This window comes from Lasiosphaeria miniovina (genome assembly GCF_030549165.1).
Source record: "Lasiosphaeria miniovina strain SMH2392-1A chromosome Unknown B0T26scaffold_7, whole genome shotgun sequence".
Lineage (NCBI taxonomy): Eukaryota > Fungi > Ascomycota > Sordariomycetes > Sordariales > Lasiosphaeriaceae > Lasiosphaeria > Lasiosphaeria miniovina.
The window spans coordinates 2,226,584-2,241,830 of NW_026848226.1; the positions used below are offsets into that span (position 1 = coordinate 2,226,584).

Consider the following 15,247-nt stretch of genomic DNA (forward strand, 5'->3'; position numbering starts at 1 on the left):
TGTCTCTGTCGTAACCAAAAAAGAGAAACATGGATAAATAATGTCATTACGCAAAACCGATGACAACAAACTCCTGTCCTAATACGCACCTTACATACGCAGGTAACTTGAACAAGTAATCCCTTTCACAGATAACGCCTTAACCCAATCCCAGTCCCAGTCCCGATACACCAACACGCCTCCTTCCTTCCTGCCTGCCTGCCTGCCTGGATAGATTTTAAGAATAAAGTTCCCACTGACAGACTTTTTTTTAAATTAAAAAAAGCCAGAAGAGAAAAAAAGAGAAAAGCCTATCCCAACCATTACAATCAGGATACAAACTGAATTGAAAACCAAAGGTTCACACATCGACGGGGCGGTGGTCTCTCCTAAGCGGCACCTTGCCGTCGCGCCTGCGCTGCTCGCCGACGAGGAGCGCGAACAGGCGCTTGGCGAGGGCCGTCTCGTCCCATCCGCTCCCGTTCCCGCCGTTGGTACCCACCTCGGTGGCGAAAGCGGCGACGACGTCGAGGTGCCACTGCTCGAGGGCCACAGACTCGCCCTGGGCGGTGACGCGCTTACCGAGCAGGCGGCGGGCGGTGGCGGCGCGCTGGCGGGCGCGGGCGGCGGCGGATGCGGCAGGCGGGTGCTGCAGCTGGAAGTGCAGGGCGCCGAGGTGGCGGCGCGCCTGCAGCAGCTCGTCGAGGCGGAGCCAGTGGTCGCGCGACCACTCCGTCTTGGAAAGCGCCGCGCGGGCTGCCGCTACGGTGCCGGTGCTGCCGCTCTTGTTGCGTCTGCTGGTGGTTGTTGGTCGTCGCGCCTCGGGGTTAGAAGCGGACGGCGATGCCGAGAACGAGAATGCCTCTGGCACCGCGCGGGAGCCTGTCGGTTGCTGCTGCTGCCGCTGCCGCTGCCGCCGCCGCTGCTGCTCGGCCTCTTCTTCCGCGCTTTCCTCGTCATGCTGGTTCTCCTTGTCATCCCTAGTGACAGCCAGGCCGCCTCTTGGCGGGGAGGGGCTGGCCTCCTTCTCGGGGGACGCGCTGGCCCGCCGCTCGGCACGCACCTGGGCCTGTGCCAGCGGAGAGAGCGTGCTGCTGGTGAACTCGACGACGCGGCCGGGGGTCTTGGGCTTCAGGGGGGAGCGCATGCAGGTCTTGGTGGGCGACATGGCTCGGTCCGGCCGGGGCCTGGCATGCGGGCGCATCAAGTCTAGCTCTGGGCTCGTACTGGAGGGCTGCCCTTGCTCGTCCTCGGGAGGGGGTGCCGGGTTTAAGAAGAAGTTGGAGACGCGGCTGTCGCCAAACAAAGAGTTGCCTGGCGCTGCCGCCGCCATAGGCTTGAACAAGTCGTTCTTGGACCGGCGCAGAGGCGTAAAGTTCATCTTCTGTGGGACGTGGCCGTACATGGCGTTCTCGGGAGAGCTGGAGGGCGAGACTTGCGCGGCCGGTGCTGCTCTGCCGGCTGGCTGTCGGACAGGTGAGAACAAGTCGGGGCGGCGAGGTCGGTCCTCAATGTGAAGTTCCTTTTGGGGGACAGACCGGGGCAACTTTTGAGCTCGGGGTTGTGGTTCTTCGGGCTGTTCAGTGGCCAAGTTGTTTCCAGCTGTCTGTGTCGCCGAGGCAGCCTGAAACCCTTGCGAGGCCGACGGCCGATCTAGGGGGTTTTCCGTTCTCCGGGCGTCTAGAGCCTTGAACAATCCAAAGCCGGGTGCTGGAATCTCTGGAAGTGCGGCCGGCGATGAAAAGAATGCCGAGAGATCCACCTTTGTGGGTAGGGCCGGGTTTCGAGGATTTCTCTGTTCTTCTCGGAGCCCCTGAGAGATCATGCTAAACTCGTCGGCCTCGTTTGACCGCGAGTTCTCCATGGCCAGTTGGTGCAGCTCGTCGCTGTACATCAACCGTTTGCTATTCTTCCTCCAAGGGCTTGGCAGCTTGCTCCTCCGAGGGGGGATGAAAGACTCTTCCCGCCTAGACGACGCGTTCTCGGTTGAAGCCAGGGCTGTACGCTGTGCTTCGATAGCCCAAATATCATCGTCGTCGTCTTCTGCCACTTCATCGTCTTCCAGGTCCAACTGCGGGCCAGATGATTCGTCCTGGCTCATGTCTTCTGGTCTCTCTGCTTCGCTATCTCCTGGTCCATCCATCTCATCCTCATCACCAACCGAGGATCCTTGAGCAGCATTAACACTCGAGCTGGCAGACGGAGACCTCTCCTGGCCGCCAGCCCTGCTGGGACTGCCCTCTGCCTCCCAGCTCATGGCATCGCTGTCGTTGACCTCTGGGGAAGTGGCTCTAGCAGGGCTGACAACGCTTCCGCTATCACCCACGCCCACACCCTGGCCACCGGCTCTTGATTTGCTTCCGAGATTGAATATCGATATGCGCACGGAACCCGGTCTAGACGACTCGGACGGGTTGGGAGCAAACGGGTCTTCCATGCCCGCGGTCGGGAAATTCCGCGGCGAAAAGGCTTGGGCACCTTGGACAACCAGGTTCTTAAGCTGGCTTAAAGGCGCAAGCCACGACTTTTCCGGTTGCTCGGCCGGAGCGTCAACCTGGGTTGGCGAACGAGGTTGGGCAACCTGGGCGGCAGGAGCATCAACCCGGGCCGGCGAAGGAGATTCAACTACTTGAGTAGGTGGCAGTACCGGCGACTGGCTAGATTTTGTGACCGATCTCCGAAAGGGACTCCCCAAGACGCTGTCTCTTGCTGGAGGTGACGGGGGATCAGACGTGACAAGTTGCAAGGCTCGGCCTGCCCGCACAATTGGGGACAGGGTTGGCCGCGGCTGGACCTCTGGGGGTGCCAAGTTTGGTACTTGGGCGTTATGAGCTGCCACGGCGGGGGACGAGAAGGATGATTGCTGCTCGGCTGGGGTTTCGGTCGAGTTGGTTCTGGAGTGACGCATGACGGACACATTGTGGTGTTGCTGTGGGACGTCGCTGCTGATGGGGGGAGACGAGCGGACGTCGGTTTCTTGGTCAGGGGCCGGCTCAGTGGGCACTGTTTGTTTTGGGTCGTCCTTGTTGTCGGACTGAAGCGGGGAGGGTGTCTCCTCGGGTGTCAACAGCCTATTCGACTCAAATTGGGGATTGGAGTGATTCACTGTTGAAGGCCGTTTGACAGACGGCTGAATGTCCATGTAGGCATCTTGTTCTCCGGCCTCGGCTTCGGGCACCCGTAGTCGCCGCGGTGTTGCTGCGATAAGGACCTGTTCGGGGATTTCCGAGAAGGAATCGTCGTATATGCTCGTTTCGTGTGCCTCTGTGGTCTCGGGAACTGCAAGACGATGTGGCGAGCCTATTGAATCTCCCTGGTGCAGTGATTTGAGAGCCAATTGTCTGCTGAGGGGCTGGGCTTTTGGCCGACGGGGACTTCGTGTGAACGCCTGCGGTGACTGTGGCTGTGATTGTGGTTGCAGCTCCTGTTGCGCCGGTTCCTCGTCCGGCTGGACATCGGCGTTCTCGCGGGGTTCGGCTTCGGCATCGGCAGAGGATGGCTGCGGTTCGGGAATGTCGTCTACTGGTCGGTTATAGCTCTGCCTCAAAGCCTCCAGAGTCCTGTTGATGATCAAGCTTGTGGCATCGCCAATATCCTGGTGCTCGGGGGCCATCATGCTCGAGTTTGGCTGCATGGACGGCAGGGAGCCAATGGAGATCATGGTGAACTCCTCGGCTACCACCGTGTCCTCCCGGTCCTGCAGATCGAGGCCGTCGCTAGCCAAGGATTCAGCCTCGCTGTGTGGATCCATGCCGCCGCCGTAGGAGTAAGCATCGTGCTGCGAGAAGTCCATCTCGGACGGGGGAGCATCTGAAGGTGCCTGGGCCTGCTCCGGTTCTGTCTCCAGTTCTGGCTCTGGCTCTGGCTCTGGTTCCGGCTGATCCAGAGCGGGTAGCATTTCATCGTCCCTTTTGTGCGATCGGCGGCCGACGGGACTTGGCTGGTCCGATAGGGTGGCGAGCCAGATGTCGTCCTCCGTGTTGTAGGCTTCGCTGTTGTGGGGCTCTTCGAGCGGCTCGCCTCGGGCAACCGAGAAGTTGTCATCCGAAGGTGCCACGGATGCATTATCCTCCACCCCACCGTCGGCATTGCTCTCCTGCTCCGACAGCGGCACAAGGTCCTCAGATGCCGTCGCTGCGTCTTTCCTCGGGCGACCTCTTTTCCTCGGCTGCGAGGCTGGTGCGCCGTCGTCTTTTGCCGGCGAAGTCGCCTTCCGCTTCGGCGTCCGCCCTGGCCGGGATTTGGCGCGCGGAGTGGCCAGCTCGTCTTCGGCGCCAATATCCGACGTCGCAACATGCTCTAGAGAGGCCCTCGGCCCACCCGTCTTGCTAGCAATCTTGGGCGCGGGAGTTGGCGGGCGCTTGCGGCGAGTTGTAGTTGGGGTGCCCGACAGACGTGGCTTTGGTGGCCTCCCCCTACGCCTGGAAGTGGGCGCGTCACTTGTGGCGTGGGCCTCGTCGTCGGTCAAGCCGCGCAGAGGCACCGTGGTGGTAGTGGTGCTAGCCGAGGGCTTGGATCGCCGGACAGATCGCTTGGGGGTTGGGGTCCCAAACAGACGGCGGCTGGTCTGGGAGGCGTTGGCATCTTCGGCCTCGACGGTGACGAGGATTTTCTGGGGGGCCAGGTCGTTGCCGACGTCGAGCTCGAACGTCTGCTTCTTTGGCGAGGGGCCGAGGGAGAAGAGGCGCTGCGAGGCCTGGCTGCGTGTCACCCGCCGCGACGGCGGTGTCAGGATCGACTCGTTGAGAGGGTCGGGCGACGACATGAGGCCGGCGAGCGACGCCATGCTCCAGTCGGCCGCCATGGTCCAACTCGCGGTGTGCAGTCGCAGTGCAGTGCAGTTACAGTCCTGAGCAGTGCTGTGCAGTCGAAACGAAACGAATCAATCAATCAATCAATCAATCAATCAATCAACCAAAATACAAAATAAATGTCTAACACGCAACACGCATCTAACAGAGAGACGTAGGTCGTGGCGCGTCGTGTCGCCTATCGCGTGGTCGCTATCGATACGGATTCCAAGGATGCTGCAAAAGTCGGTGGGGATGGGATGGGGGGCCATTTGTCGAGACGACTGACTGTCCCGTTGCTATTTTCACGTCTCAGAAATGCACACGAGCCACACTGTTTACTCTGCTCCCGATTGGGAAAGGCTCGCCTGGGCCCTAGCTTGGCGGGCTTCGGCAGCTTTGGGCCAATCAGCCGCTAGGGACGCCGAGTCTGGTGCCCGAATCAGTCATTCACTGCTGGTAGCTTATTCCGTAGTCCGTACAGCTCCTGTCCTGGTTTGCCATGTAAAACAGTAAAAGCCCACGGATACCTTATTACCAAGTAGACTCTAACTTGGCATGGCAGATGGAGCTAGACGCCATGCAGTATCCGTACTTCTGCCATCCTATCCTACCTCCCTCGGAAGAAAAACACCCACCGCACACCCACTACAACTTTACAAGACGCCCGACTTGTAATCACACCTCATGTTCACGTCACAGATTGCTCGTTATCACCCAAACATGGAGACATACAATATTGGCAAGGCCTGTTCCTTTGAATGCTTCAATTTCAGCTTTGATCTCTCACTCAAAAGTGTCTTACACGAAAGATAACAAGTCAATAAATGACGTAGTGGCCGGCGCAATGAACGCCGCACAGCCCTCCCCGTCATGTCGCGGGGTGAATATTGGATGTGGCTTTTGAGCAACCCAGCACTGCACGGCTTGGCTTCAATACTGCGCCTGCAGTGGCTGCCGATTGGTGTGCCTGTGCCCGCGAGGCTCTGACCGGCTCTCTGAGACGGCCTGCACAGCCCGCTTCAAAAGTCTAGACTCGCTGTGTCAGGGCGTGAAACATGGTCTAGATTTCCGACGACAGTTCTTGGCAACCAGCAAGCACGGGTCTCAGAGCCTCGCGGACATATCACACTTCCACACCAATAGGCAGCCACTGAAGGCGCAGCATGTATTGGGTTACCCTTGGGAATGGGTGATGGTGTCGGTTGGGGCCCGCGAAGTGAGGCTCTGGGCTTGGTTGACTACTATTCCGGAGGTGTATATAATCTCAAACAAATTCGCCTTTCTGTGCCGTCTTGAAGCTCTCTTGTCCAGATCATCAAGTCAAAGCACACACTCAAGAACGCAACTACAATCTGCACCAAAGAACCACCGCCAAGATTCGCTCGGGACAACGTGCAATCCATCTCCAACTCATCTAAACACACGCACACCACTCATCACGCGGCCCCATCCCCCTTTACAACTACAAACCCAAAGTAACTTCCAAACCCCACACTCTCAACCATGACTTCCATCACGATCAAGGTACGTTTCCCCTCAATCCATTTCCAAACACCTCATCCCGACACTAACCTCCCGACTGCACAGACTCAGTTCCCTTCGGTCCTCTTCCTCTTCATCGTCTTCATGACCTTCAGCGGTTTCGCCGTGGCTATAGACCCCGTCGAGGCTATCCTGGATTTCGGCTCGCACATAGCGCGAGAGGCGGCGTCCAAGTTCTGGGAGTGGGTCTCGTCTGGCGAGGCCCCCGACGACATTGTCGACGTGGTGACGACCGTTGCCGACGTGTTGTCCTAGGAACACATCGGGTGGGTGGGGTGACGATGGGAGAGAAAATGAGGACACACGAGATTAATGCGGGCATGGACTTTCTTTTTGGACTTGAGCTTGGGAATATGGCGTGGGAACTTGCATGGGATTGGATTGGAGTTTACTGTGATGGTCAATGGTATCGCGCGGCTTGTATATTTCACGCTGAGCTCTGTTTTAATTGCGCTTGCATTTATATGCTGTTGTGAATATGTATCTATATCAAGTATGAGCTGAGCTATTACACTCAATCTGAACTTTGTGGACCTCGGAAGCCACAACGACACATCATGTCTTTTCCTGCTTGTTGCTGAAGCTTGAGAATATGAATAATGGGTCGGTCGTTGCTCTGTTCAACTTCTGCATTGGACCAGCCACTAGCACCAGTTAAAACCGCTAGCCCCTGATGATTCGAGGATTGATCTCTTGTGGCATCTGGGCCAATACTTAATTCTCTCTGCTCTTTCACCAGACGTTGCTCAACGAGGGCCAATCTAACCTTTTTACACGATTCGCCTTAGATCCGTTCAGCCCTCAGAGATTATTCTTAGGGTTAGATTTGAAATGTCCCGATCTAACAAACATCCAGAAATTGGACCGCAGGTTGGTAATGAACCGTTTCTACAGGGCCCACTGCTTGGCCAAAGCCCAACACCGAAATTTATGGAAAACTTCCTCCTCTCTTCTACATAACCAACCGCACAACACCTCTTCCCAAATCTCCAACCGTCATCGATTCTCACAAGCAATCCGATAATAACCCCCACGCGTGCGCACGAGAGATTAATGGCTAATTCGTTACGGGTTGTCTATCGGTCTGTCGCCATGCCGCTGAAACGGAAGGCTGACGATTGCGCGCCTCTGCCGATCGAGTCAAAGTTCCTCTACAATCGCTCCATCGACTGGGTGCCTCATCCGCTTGCAGATTTGCCCGTTGCCGGACCCTCGACAACTACCCATATGCCCTCGTATGACTCCCCTGAGTCGAGCTCGCAGCCGTCAGATTCACACTTTCCAACAACGGATGAAGAGCTAAAGCGGCGGTTCGCCGCCTTTCTTCAAGGCGAAATTGTTGCTCTTTCTAGCCGCCCCAAAACCACAGCGCGTGCTAGCGAATTGAAAAATCTATTCGCAATACAGGCTATAGCCCTCGATCCGTCCTCGAAGTTGGCTCATATACGTCTGAGGGATATTGAGGAGTCTATACCGCTCGACGATTTCTTCCGGGGTCAATTGTTCGTGTTGATTACACTGGTCGAAAAGATTACCGGCATCTAGATCAACCAGCCTATCGAGAAAGAGGAAGAGGGAGGAGAGCAAACATCAACCAAAAGCAAAGGCAAAGGCAAAGCGGAAGACCGCAGCAAAGAGGACAAAACAGTCCAGCGGATGGTACCACCTTGGTACCAGAACTGCTGCTCCTTAACCGGCGTTGAGGCAGTTGACGCCGTACACATTGTCGATGTCCGAGCAATAATATCCATGAATAGCCCTATTAACTTTTGGTGGGTACTTCGGATGTTCTGGCCTTTGGAAGCCATCCAACAGCTCGACATCGCCGGCCATGAGAAACGGAACATTCTCCCGTTGTAGCCTACCGCCCATCGGCTCTGGGACCGGCATAAATTTGCCCTCCGTCCCATCCAGCACCCAATCAATCCAGAGCATAAGATGTACCTTCAAGTCGTCTGGTTTAAAGAACGGCATACCGAGATAGGTCTTGCTAGTGGCGGCCAGGGTTATAGCAAGGAGACTAACTTGATGGATCGTAAGCGGACGATACAGGACTCGATTGGGGCCAGCGCCAGATATGTCGTACACGGCGATATCTATGAGTTAAGCACGTCTGACTCGGAGAAACGCCCGCTACCACACATCCGCTTCTTCCAGATGCGATATGCCATGCAACAGATATTTACCGGTATAAAAGCCGCCGGAGCCCTTCAAGCTATCTTTGGCGGCGACCCCCCGGACGATCACATACCAGGTTCGGTTCGAAACGAGGCATTTTTACCTACCGATTGGGACGATATGCTCAAAGAGGCTCTCGAGCTCGGCATCTTGAACGAGAGGACAGAAGCAATTTGGAGAAAATCCCTTCTCGAGATGGCGTACCATGAAGCTATATGGAAAGTTCAGTTTCCTAAGCGATTGCAAAGAGAGCTAGGCGAGAGCGATTCCGATCTGGAGGCCTCAGGAGAGGAGTGCGTGGATACCTCAGGAGAGGAGTGCGAGGACGACTAGAAGTCATGCTCCAACACCAGACTCCCAGCGCTGCGTACAGATAGTGTTCAGGTTAGCCAACATACCAAGACGGGCAGCGGGATTAGTAGTCTCAAGGAGGAGGAGAAGGAGGAACGTCTACCAATACAGCAGAGCAAGCATGATAATGGCCACAATAGCCACGAGGAGAAGATGGAGAAGTAACGTCTACTAATAGAGCAGAGCAAGCATGACGATGGCCACGAGGAGCAGAAGGAGAAGGAACGTCTACTAATAGAGCAGAGCAAGTATGACGATAGCTACGAGGAGCAGAAGGGGATGCCGGAGGGAAGAGAGAAGGGAAAGCAGAAGATGAGTATTAGTACGGACAAGGACAAGGGCACTGACAATGGCGAGGGGGAGACGCTTACGCTCACGCCCAAGGCTCTCCAAGCTGAGCCTCAAGGGAAGCTACCGCAAGCTCAAGGAGGTATCGGGCAAGTTCAAGCGGTCTCGAGTTGTGTCGTTATTCCAAAATCTGAGGGACGAGGAGTGGGTCGGAGAACAGGAGTACTGGGAGGTATTCATAGTTATCTAGTCTATGAATCACACCGAAGGCAAGAGAGACGGTCCGGCGGTCCTTCACACTCTTCTCTCAAAGCTGCACGACTCACTTCGTAAAGGATGCGGGGTACTAGCGCGAAACTACTTCAGTCCCGCGGCCAGATGTGATGCCAGCTTGGAGCCTGCTAAGTCATCGCCGCCAATTACTAATAAACGCAGGCAGCTAGCTCGGATTTGCCGTTTCGCCTCTGCTGCTTTTGGGGGAGGGCGGGGAATCTAGATTATCCATTCAACGTACCCGACAGTAGGCGCGCCCTTTGCACCACCACGGTACCACCCCCAGCTATGACGTGATCGGGACGGCTAGCGAATGGCCTCGCCCGCCCGCTCCGCTTCCGTGTGTAAGTCGGGGATTCGGAGAGTGTTTGGCCCAAACTCTGTTATTCAGTCCTCTTTTCCCTCGCCTGCTTTGAAATGTATGCAGATCCGGACATGGCCGATTGAATGGCGCAGAGTATTCAGGAACACCTAATTATAACCAGAGATTATGTGAATAAATATTATATATATGTTGGCCTCCTTCGGCGCTACTTCAATCCTATCTATCTCTCTAAGCGCAACTACTCTAACCACTGCATCTCTATTGCCGTCACCCTCATACCTCCAAATTTGCGTACTTGTTCTGCGTGTAATCCATCACTAAAGCTCACATCTGCGAACAGCAAAACTTCGAGACAGACGCCACCCTCCGTATCCAAGTCCAGATCAAACCTGAGCAACACCGCTCTACCCCTATATCTCTCCGTCCCCCCAAAACTAAACACAAACACAACCACCACCACCACCATAAATAAGAAATGGCCATCTCAGAGCAACAGCCACAGAAGCCATCTCACGACTCGCGCGTCCCACGAGGTCCTGTAACCGCCACCCTCAACTTCTACTCGCCGCCGTCCGACGGCTCCGCACCATTCAACCACGTCGACACGCCGCCCGCGGGGCTCCCGCAGCGCAACTTTAGCGACGCGGCGCACGCCGTCCAGCTGCACGACGCGCGGGGCTCGGAAACCAGCTTCACGCTGGACAACGACGCGTTCGCTATCGTGCAGAACGTGCCCCCGTCGGCCGAGAAATCCTTCACCGACGACGACTCCATCCGCGCCACCTACTACCCCGAAGTGAAACAATTGCTGCTGTCCCAAATCCCGGGCGCGGACAAGGTCGTCATCTTCGACCACACGATCCGGCGCACATCGCCATCGGCGCCGCGCGGGCCCGTGCAGCGCGTGCACGTCGACCAGACGGCGCCGTCGGCAGCGCAGCGCGTGCGGCGGCACCTAGACGCACTCGAAGCGGCGCGGGTCTTCGAAGGGGTGCGGTACCGGATCGTCAACGTGTGGCGGCCGCTCAACACGAACCCGGTGGAGTCGTTCCCGCTGGCGTTTGCGTCGTCGGCGAGCGTGGCCGATAGCGACGTGGTGCCCGTGCAGCACCGGTACGTGGCGACGGGGTACGTGGGCGAGACGGCGGCGATCCGCAACGCGCCGGACCAGCAGTGGTACTATCTCAGTGGCATGACGGGCGACGAGCGCATATTGCTCGAGTGCTTTGACAGCGCGGCGCTCGTTCCGGGGTCCGGCGTCAAGGGCGGCCGTGTCGCGCACACGGCGTTTGCGGATCCGCGGACGCGCGGCGATGCCGAGGGCCGCGAGAGCATCGAGGTGCGGGCGTTGGTGTTTGGGCCTTGAGCATTCTTACGAGTTAGGATAGATGTTGGAGTTGGTGTTACATGTCTTGAATCGGCAGGCGGTGCGGGAGGGCGGCGAGGGCGAGCTTGAAAATAATTTGTGACACTGCTGTAAATGATGTCTTTTCTTCAAACACTGGCGTTTGGTATAAAAATGCTATTATATTGTCTCTACCCCCCTTCAGTATAACACATTTCATTGATGATGATGCTCAAAGTCGTGGGTATAGAGCGAAAGCTACTCGGTAAGCCAGATGAGAAAGCCTGAAATCCAAATCCGCACAAAACTGCCACGATGTTTGATCGCTTGATCCATCAGCCGCTGATGATAAGCGACAAGTCCGCCGTCACGAAGAACATATCCTTAAAAAAAACGCCATGCATGTGGCTCATAACCGTGCCCGAGTGGCACTCCTTGATGCTGTCATTCCCCCTTTTCCCCCCCCCCCCCCAAAAAAAAAAAACACAAAGTCCCCGCAAACACACAAGTTAACCACCGCGAGTCGGCCGCCCTTTTCGGCTGCTGCTGCGGCTCATGGGCGCACCGTTTGCGCTGTTTTGCCGGCTTAGGGGCACACCACCAACTGGCGCCACAACTCCCTTGGCGGGGGATTGCTGTGCCGGCGTGCCTGAACGGCCCAGCTTTGAGGGCACACCCTCATGTGCCCCGCCTTGGTCCGCGCCGTGATTGGGCTCCGGTACCGCTGGAAGGCCGAGCCGCTTTCGGACTTCGTTCTCGGCTGGCCGTTCCCCTTGTAGATACGACACGAACCGCTGGTCGCGCACCGGCATGGACGCTGCCTCTAACAACTTTCGGCTCCCATTCTCTGCCGCAAAATTCGAACCGACCCCATGGATCTGGTCGTAGTGGCGCAACGCCTGCATAACCTTCCAGTCGCCATTGACGTCGTCCACGTTGAGCGCCGAGGGACCGTTGAACTCTGTGCCCTTGGCATGCCCCTTGACGTATGTGGACGGGAATGTCGGTGGGAGCTTGGGGTCGGCCCCCAGCATGCGCTCAAAATTGCCTGGGAAGTCAAAGTTTGCGAGCGCCTCCAGCCCCATAAGCTTGTCGTCGGTAAAGTTAGGATTGTTTGCCCCTGCGCGGCCACTGCGTGTCGCGTGCGAGACGTTCCGCTCCATCGCCGGGGCGTAATACGGGACATCGTCGTCCCAATGTTCGCCAACGTCAGAGCCGCTGCCCTCGGAGAAGGCGAGAGGCACGCCATGCTCGTCGAACTTGGGCTTGTGTGTCAGCATATGCTTGTGCGCAGCCACGGCAGCCGTATTGTAGGTCATGGACAGCTCCTTGTCTGTGAAGAGTTTGTCGATGCTGTATACTGGGCCCTCGACCTTGCGCATGGCCAAACGATCATTTTGCCAGAGAGGTGTGGTCGTCGATGGGTCAAGGGCGCGGCGTTGCGGGGCCGGCGATCCGTCGTCGTCGTTGTGGCCGCGCTTCCGTTTCTTGCCGTCAATCGAGGGAATCTCCTCCACCTCTCGTCGTAAGCGTGTCGCTCTCTTGCTATGTGTGCCTCCGGGGCTGGCGGGGTTTGCCACGCTGAACTGGTTGGGATGCAGCAGCAAGGCCGGAGACTCTATCTCGAGCGCCTCCTTCTCCTTGTTCAGCCTGAATTTTTTAGTCGTGATGGCATTGATCAGGCGATCGCGCAACGTCTGGGACAGAGATCGGTATTCGCGGTTCGCCGTCTCGACCTTGTATGCATGCGTAGCGAGGTATTCGGACGTCTTCTTCTCATAGTCAAACTGCGTAAACGGGTTAGCTTAGTCTGGGACAGCAAGCGGCCGAGGGAGCGGGGTGGGAAGCGAGCATACCTTATACTTTGTAAGTGCGTAATCACGCTGCTCAACAAGATCTTGGACCTTTTCCATCCACTGTGAAAAGTGCGGGCCGGCCATCTCGAGAAGAGTTCGCGGCCCCGAGCCATTCTCCGAGTCGCCATTCAGCTGCTGGAGCCGCCTCTCGTCTTCTTCGAAGCCGTCCATGGGCCGATCGACGTAGGGGTCCATTCTCATGACTAGATTGGTGTCAATTTGGATCTTCTGTAGCTGCTCGCGGAACGCCTGATCGCGGTCCTTGCCAAACTTCTCTGAGAGGACGGCGAGCCGCTCAGTCAGCATGTTCCGGCGCTTGTCCCGCTTGGACTGGGTCGGCGCGGGAGAGCCGTTGAGGCGGCGGTCAGGGCGGTGAGGTGGCGCTTCGGCCATGGCGGCATCGGTAGTGGCCATGGTAGATCTGATGTAGAGTGAAGAGTGTCGAGTAGAAAGAGAGGCGAGAGGGGGCAGCGGAAGGATGTGCTGGTCGCTTGAATCAGCTCACTGGCGACTGAAGCAAGGCGCGCGGACAAGCCGGGGGATTAAGAGAGGGCTTGCCCTAGACTAGCAGAAAGTGCTGCGTGCGAATTGGAAAAGAATAAAGGAGGGCCTTGGGTTTTGTAGAGGCTTGAGCATGGTCCTGTTGCAGGCGGTTCTTGTAAGTGACTGGGTTGACACTATTTCAGGTCAGGGCGTCGGGCGAGCAAGACGATACGAGGCGGATGGGCTTGCGCGGGTGTAAATGCCAATGGATGGGGGCCTGCTAAAGTGGTAAAATGCCCAGGGCAGCCGACGGCCGGCTGGCGTTGCCGTCCATGCCCTGAACTGCTGGTCACTCGGCCCACTGACACTAACAGATGGCTTGGCTTGGTCGAGCAATACTATAGGAGTGGGGCTGAAGCGTGTTAGTCAAAGGCGGTGAGCCAGTGGGGGCAATTCGTTCTACCCCAAGTCCAGGCTAGCCTCACACCTTTACCTAAGTAGAGGGGGTGTTTATACACTAGGAGTGCAGTGCTCCACAGCTAAGATCAGCCCAACTCGATTAGGTAGTGGGGAGCTGAGCGCTGTACGTTGCTTTTAGCGGGTGCAGTGTAGTGCAGTTGCAGGCGCGGTGCGGTGCTGTGGTGCGGGCGCTGTTCGTGCCACATTGGAACAACCGTGCCGTCTCCGTAAGGCAAGGTAAGGTAGCTCCATAATTTTTGGGCCATGATGCAACAGCGGCAGTCTTTAAACCTTTCATTCTTCCGCACCCAACAACACAACACAACGCAACGCCACGCACCTCCGCTGCCCGAACCTAAGCTCTCGACGCAGATGGACTGGACGACCCGACGACTCCGCTTTGCATGCTGCTCATGACCTGGTTCTCGTAAATGGAGAATCTCTCGCTTTCCGACCTGCCACCTCACGGCGCGGGGGGGCTCCCGCAAGCCCCGGCCCCAGGCCCCGGCCCCGGCCCCGGCCCCGGCCCCGGCCCCGGTTCTGCTGCCCCTCTGGGCCGCCCTCCCCAGCCCCAGCAGCTGCCCGCCCAGATGTTCACCACGGCCGCCCAGCTTCTCGATCTTACCGACAGTCAGCCGCCACCACCCCCGACCCCATGCAGCTTCCCATGCCCGTGTCCATGTCCGTGTCTTTGTGCGCCTAGCTAACCATACACTCGCGCGAGCAGAGAAACTGATGGTGGCCCTGCGCGATGGACGGAAGCTTCTGGGTATCCTGCGAAGCTGGGACCAATTCGGTACGCCTACCCACTCACGCGTGATGATGTGTCGTATTGCTGTCGATCTGACCGGGCCTCCCTCTGCTTTTCTCTTCTAGCCAACCTGGTGCTGCAGTCGACCAAGGAGCGCATCTTTGTCCCGCCCGGCGCCGGGCCCGACTCGACGCGCGGGCTGTACGCCGACATTGAGCGCGGAATTTATCTAGTCCGTGGCGAGAACGTGTTACTGCTAGGCGAGATCGACCTCGACAAGGACGACGACGCGCCCCCGGGCTACGAGCTGGGCGACGCCAAGCTTGTCCAGGCGCTGGCCAAGCAGATCAAGATCTCGGAGAAGACCAAGGAGAAGTCAAAGGTCAAGAAGCTGTCGACGCTGGGATTTGAGGGAGAGAACTTGGGCGAGGTGCTGCTGTGAGACCGGAGGGTTGGTTATAACTAGATGACGACGCGTACCATGACTACCAGACGCGCCAATTGTCGATATATCCAATAGGTGAAAGGGGGGGGGGGAGGGGGGGAGGGGGGGGAATCAAGGCTGGGTGATTGGAAGCAGAATATTGTGAAATGCTGTCCGTCCCCCATTTGCGGTCGGTCGCG

General features: G+C 57.4%; 6 protein-coding genes across 6 annotated transcripts; 4 read left to right on the forward strand and 2 right to left on the reverse strand.

The window, feature by feature from the left end:
- Positions 1-340: 340 nt before the first annotated feature.
- Positions 341-4,783, reverse strand: B0T26DRAFT_680209 (uncharacterized protein; the record flags this gene model as incomplete). Its single annotated transcript, XM_060440465.1, has 1 exon — positions 341-4,783. The coding sequence occupies one exon, from the start codon at positions 4,781-4,783 to the stop codon at positions 341-343; it is 4,443 nt and encodes a 1,480-aa protein (XP_060291632.1).
- Positions 4,784-6,275: 1,492 nt separating this feature from the next.
- Positions 6,276-6,569, forward strand: B0T26DRAFT_756030 (uncharacterized protein; the record flags this gene model as incomplete). The annotated part of the gene is made up of 2 exons (XM_060446036.1): positions 6,276-6,296; positions 6,360-6,569. The coding sequence occupies 2 exons, from the start codon at positions 6,276-6,278 to the stop codon at positions 6,567-6,569; spliced, it is 231 nt and encodes a 76-aa protein (XP_060291633.1).
- A 1,240-nt stretch (positions 6,570-7,809) lies between these two features.
- B0T26DRAFT_727023 (uncharacterized protein) lies at positions 7,810-9,311 on the forward strand. The gene is made up of 2 exons (XM_060442838.1): positions 7,810-8,855; positions 9,192-9,311. The coding sequence occupies exon 1, from the start codon at positions 8,253-8,255 to the stop codon at positions 8,823-8,825; it is 573 nt and encodes a 190-aa protein (XP_060291634.1). The 5' UTR covers positions 7,810-8,252; the 3' UTR covers positions 8,826-8,855; positions 9,192-9,311.
- Positions 9,312-10,204: 893 nt separating this feature from the next.
- B0T26DRAFT_656706 (uncharacterized protein) lies at positions 10,205-11,095 on the forward strand (the record flags this gene model as incomplete). The annotated part of the gene is made up of 1 exon (XM_060438731.1): positions 10,205-11,095. One exon carries the CDS (start codon positions 10,205-10,207, stop codon positions 11,093-11,095), a length of 891 nt encoding a protein of 296 aa, XP_060291635.1.
- Positions 11,096-11,546: 451 nt separating this feature from the next.
- On the reverse strand, positions 11,547-13,761 carry B0T26DRAFT_862740 (Sds3-like-domain-containing protein). Its single transcript, XM_060447772.1, has 2 exons — positions 12,931-13,761; positions 11,547-12,861 (listed from the first exon to the last, which is right to left on the reverse strand). The coding sequence occupies exons 1-2, from the start codon at positions 13,342-13,344 to the stop codon at positions 11,584-11,586; spliced, it is 1,692 nt and encodes a 563-aa protein (XP_060291636.1). The 5' UTR covers positions 13,345-13,761; the 3' UTR covers positions 11,547-11,583.
- A 612-nt stretch (positions 13,762-14,373) lies between these two features.
- Positions 14,374-15,154, forward strand: B0T26DRAFT_727034 (uncharacterized protein). Its single transcript, XM_060442839.1, has 3 exons — positions 14,374-14,502; positions 14,600-14,668; positions 14,749-15,154. Exons 1-3 carry the CDS (start codon positions 14,463-14,465, stop codon positions 15,063-15,065), a joined length of 426 nt encoding a protein of 141 aa, XP_060291637.1. The 5' UTR covers positions 14,374-14,462; the 3' UTR covers positions 15,066-15,154.
- Positions 15,155-15,247: the final 93 nt, after the last annotated feature.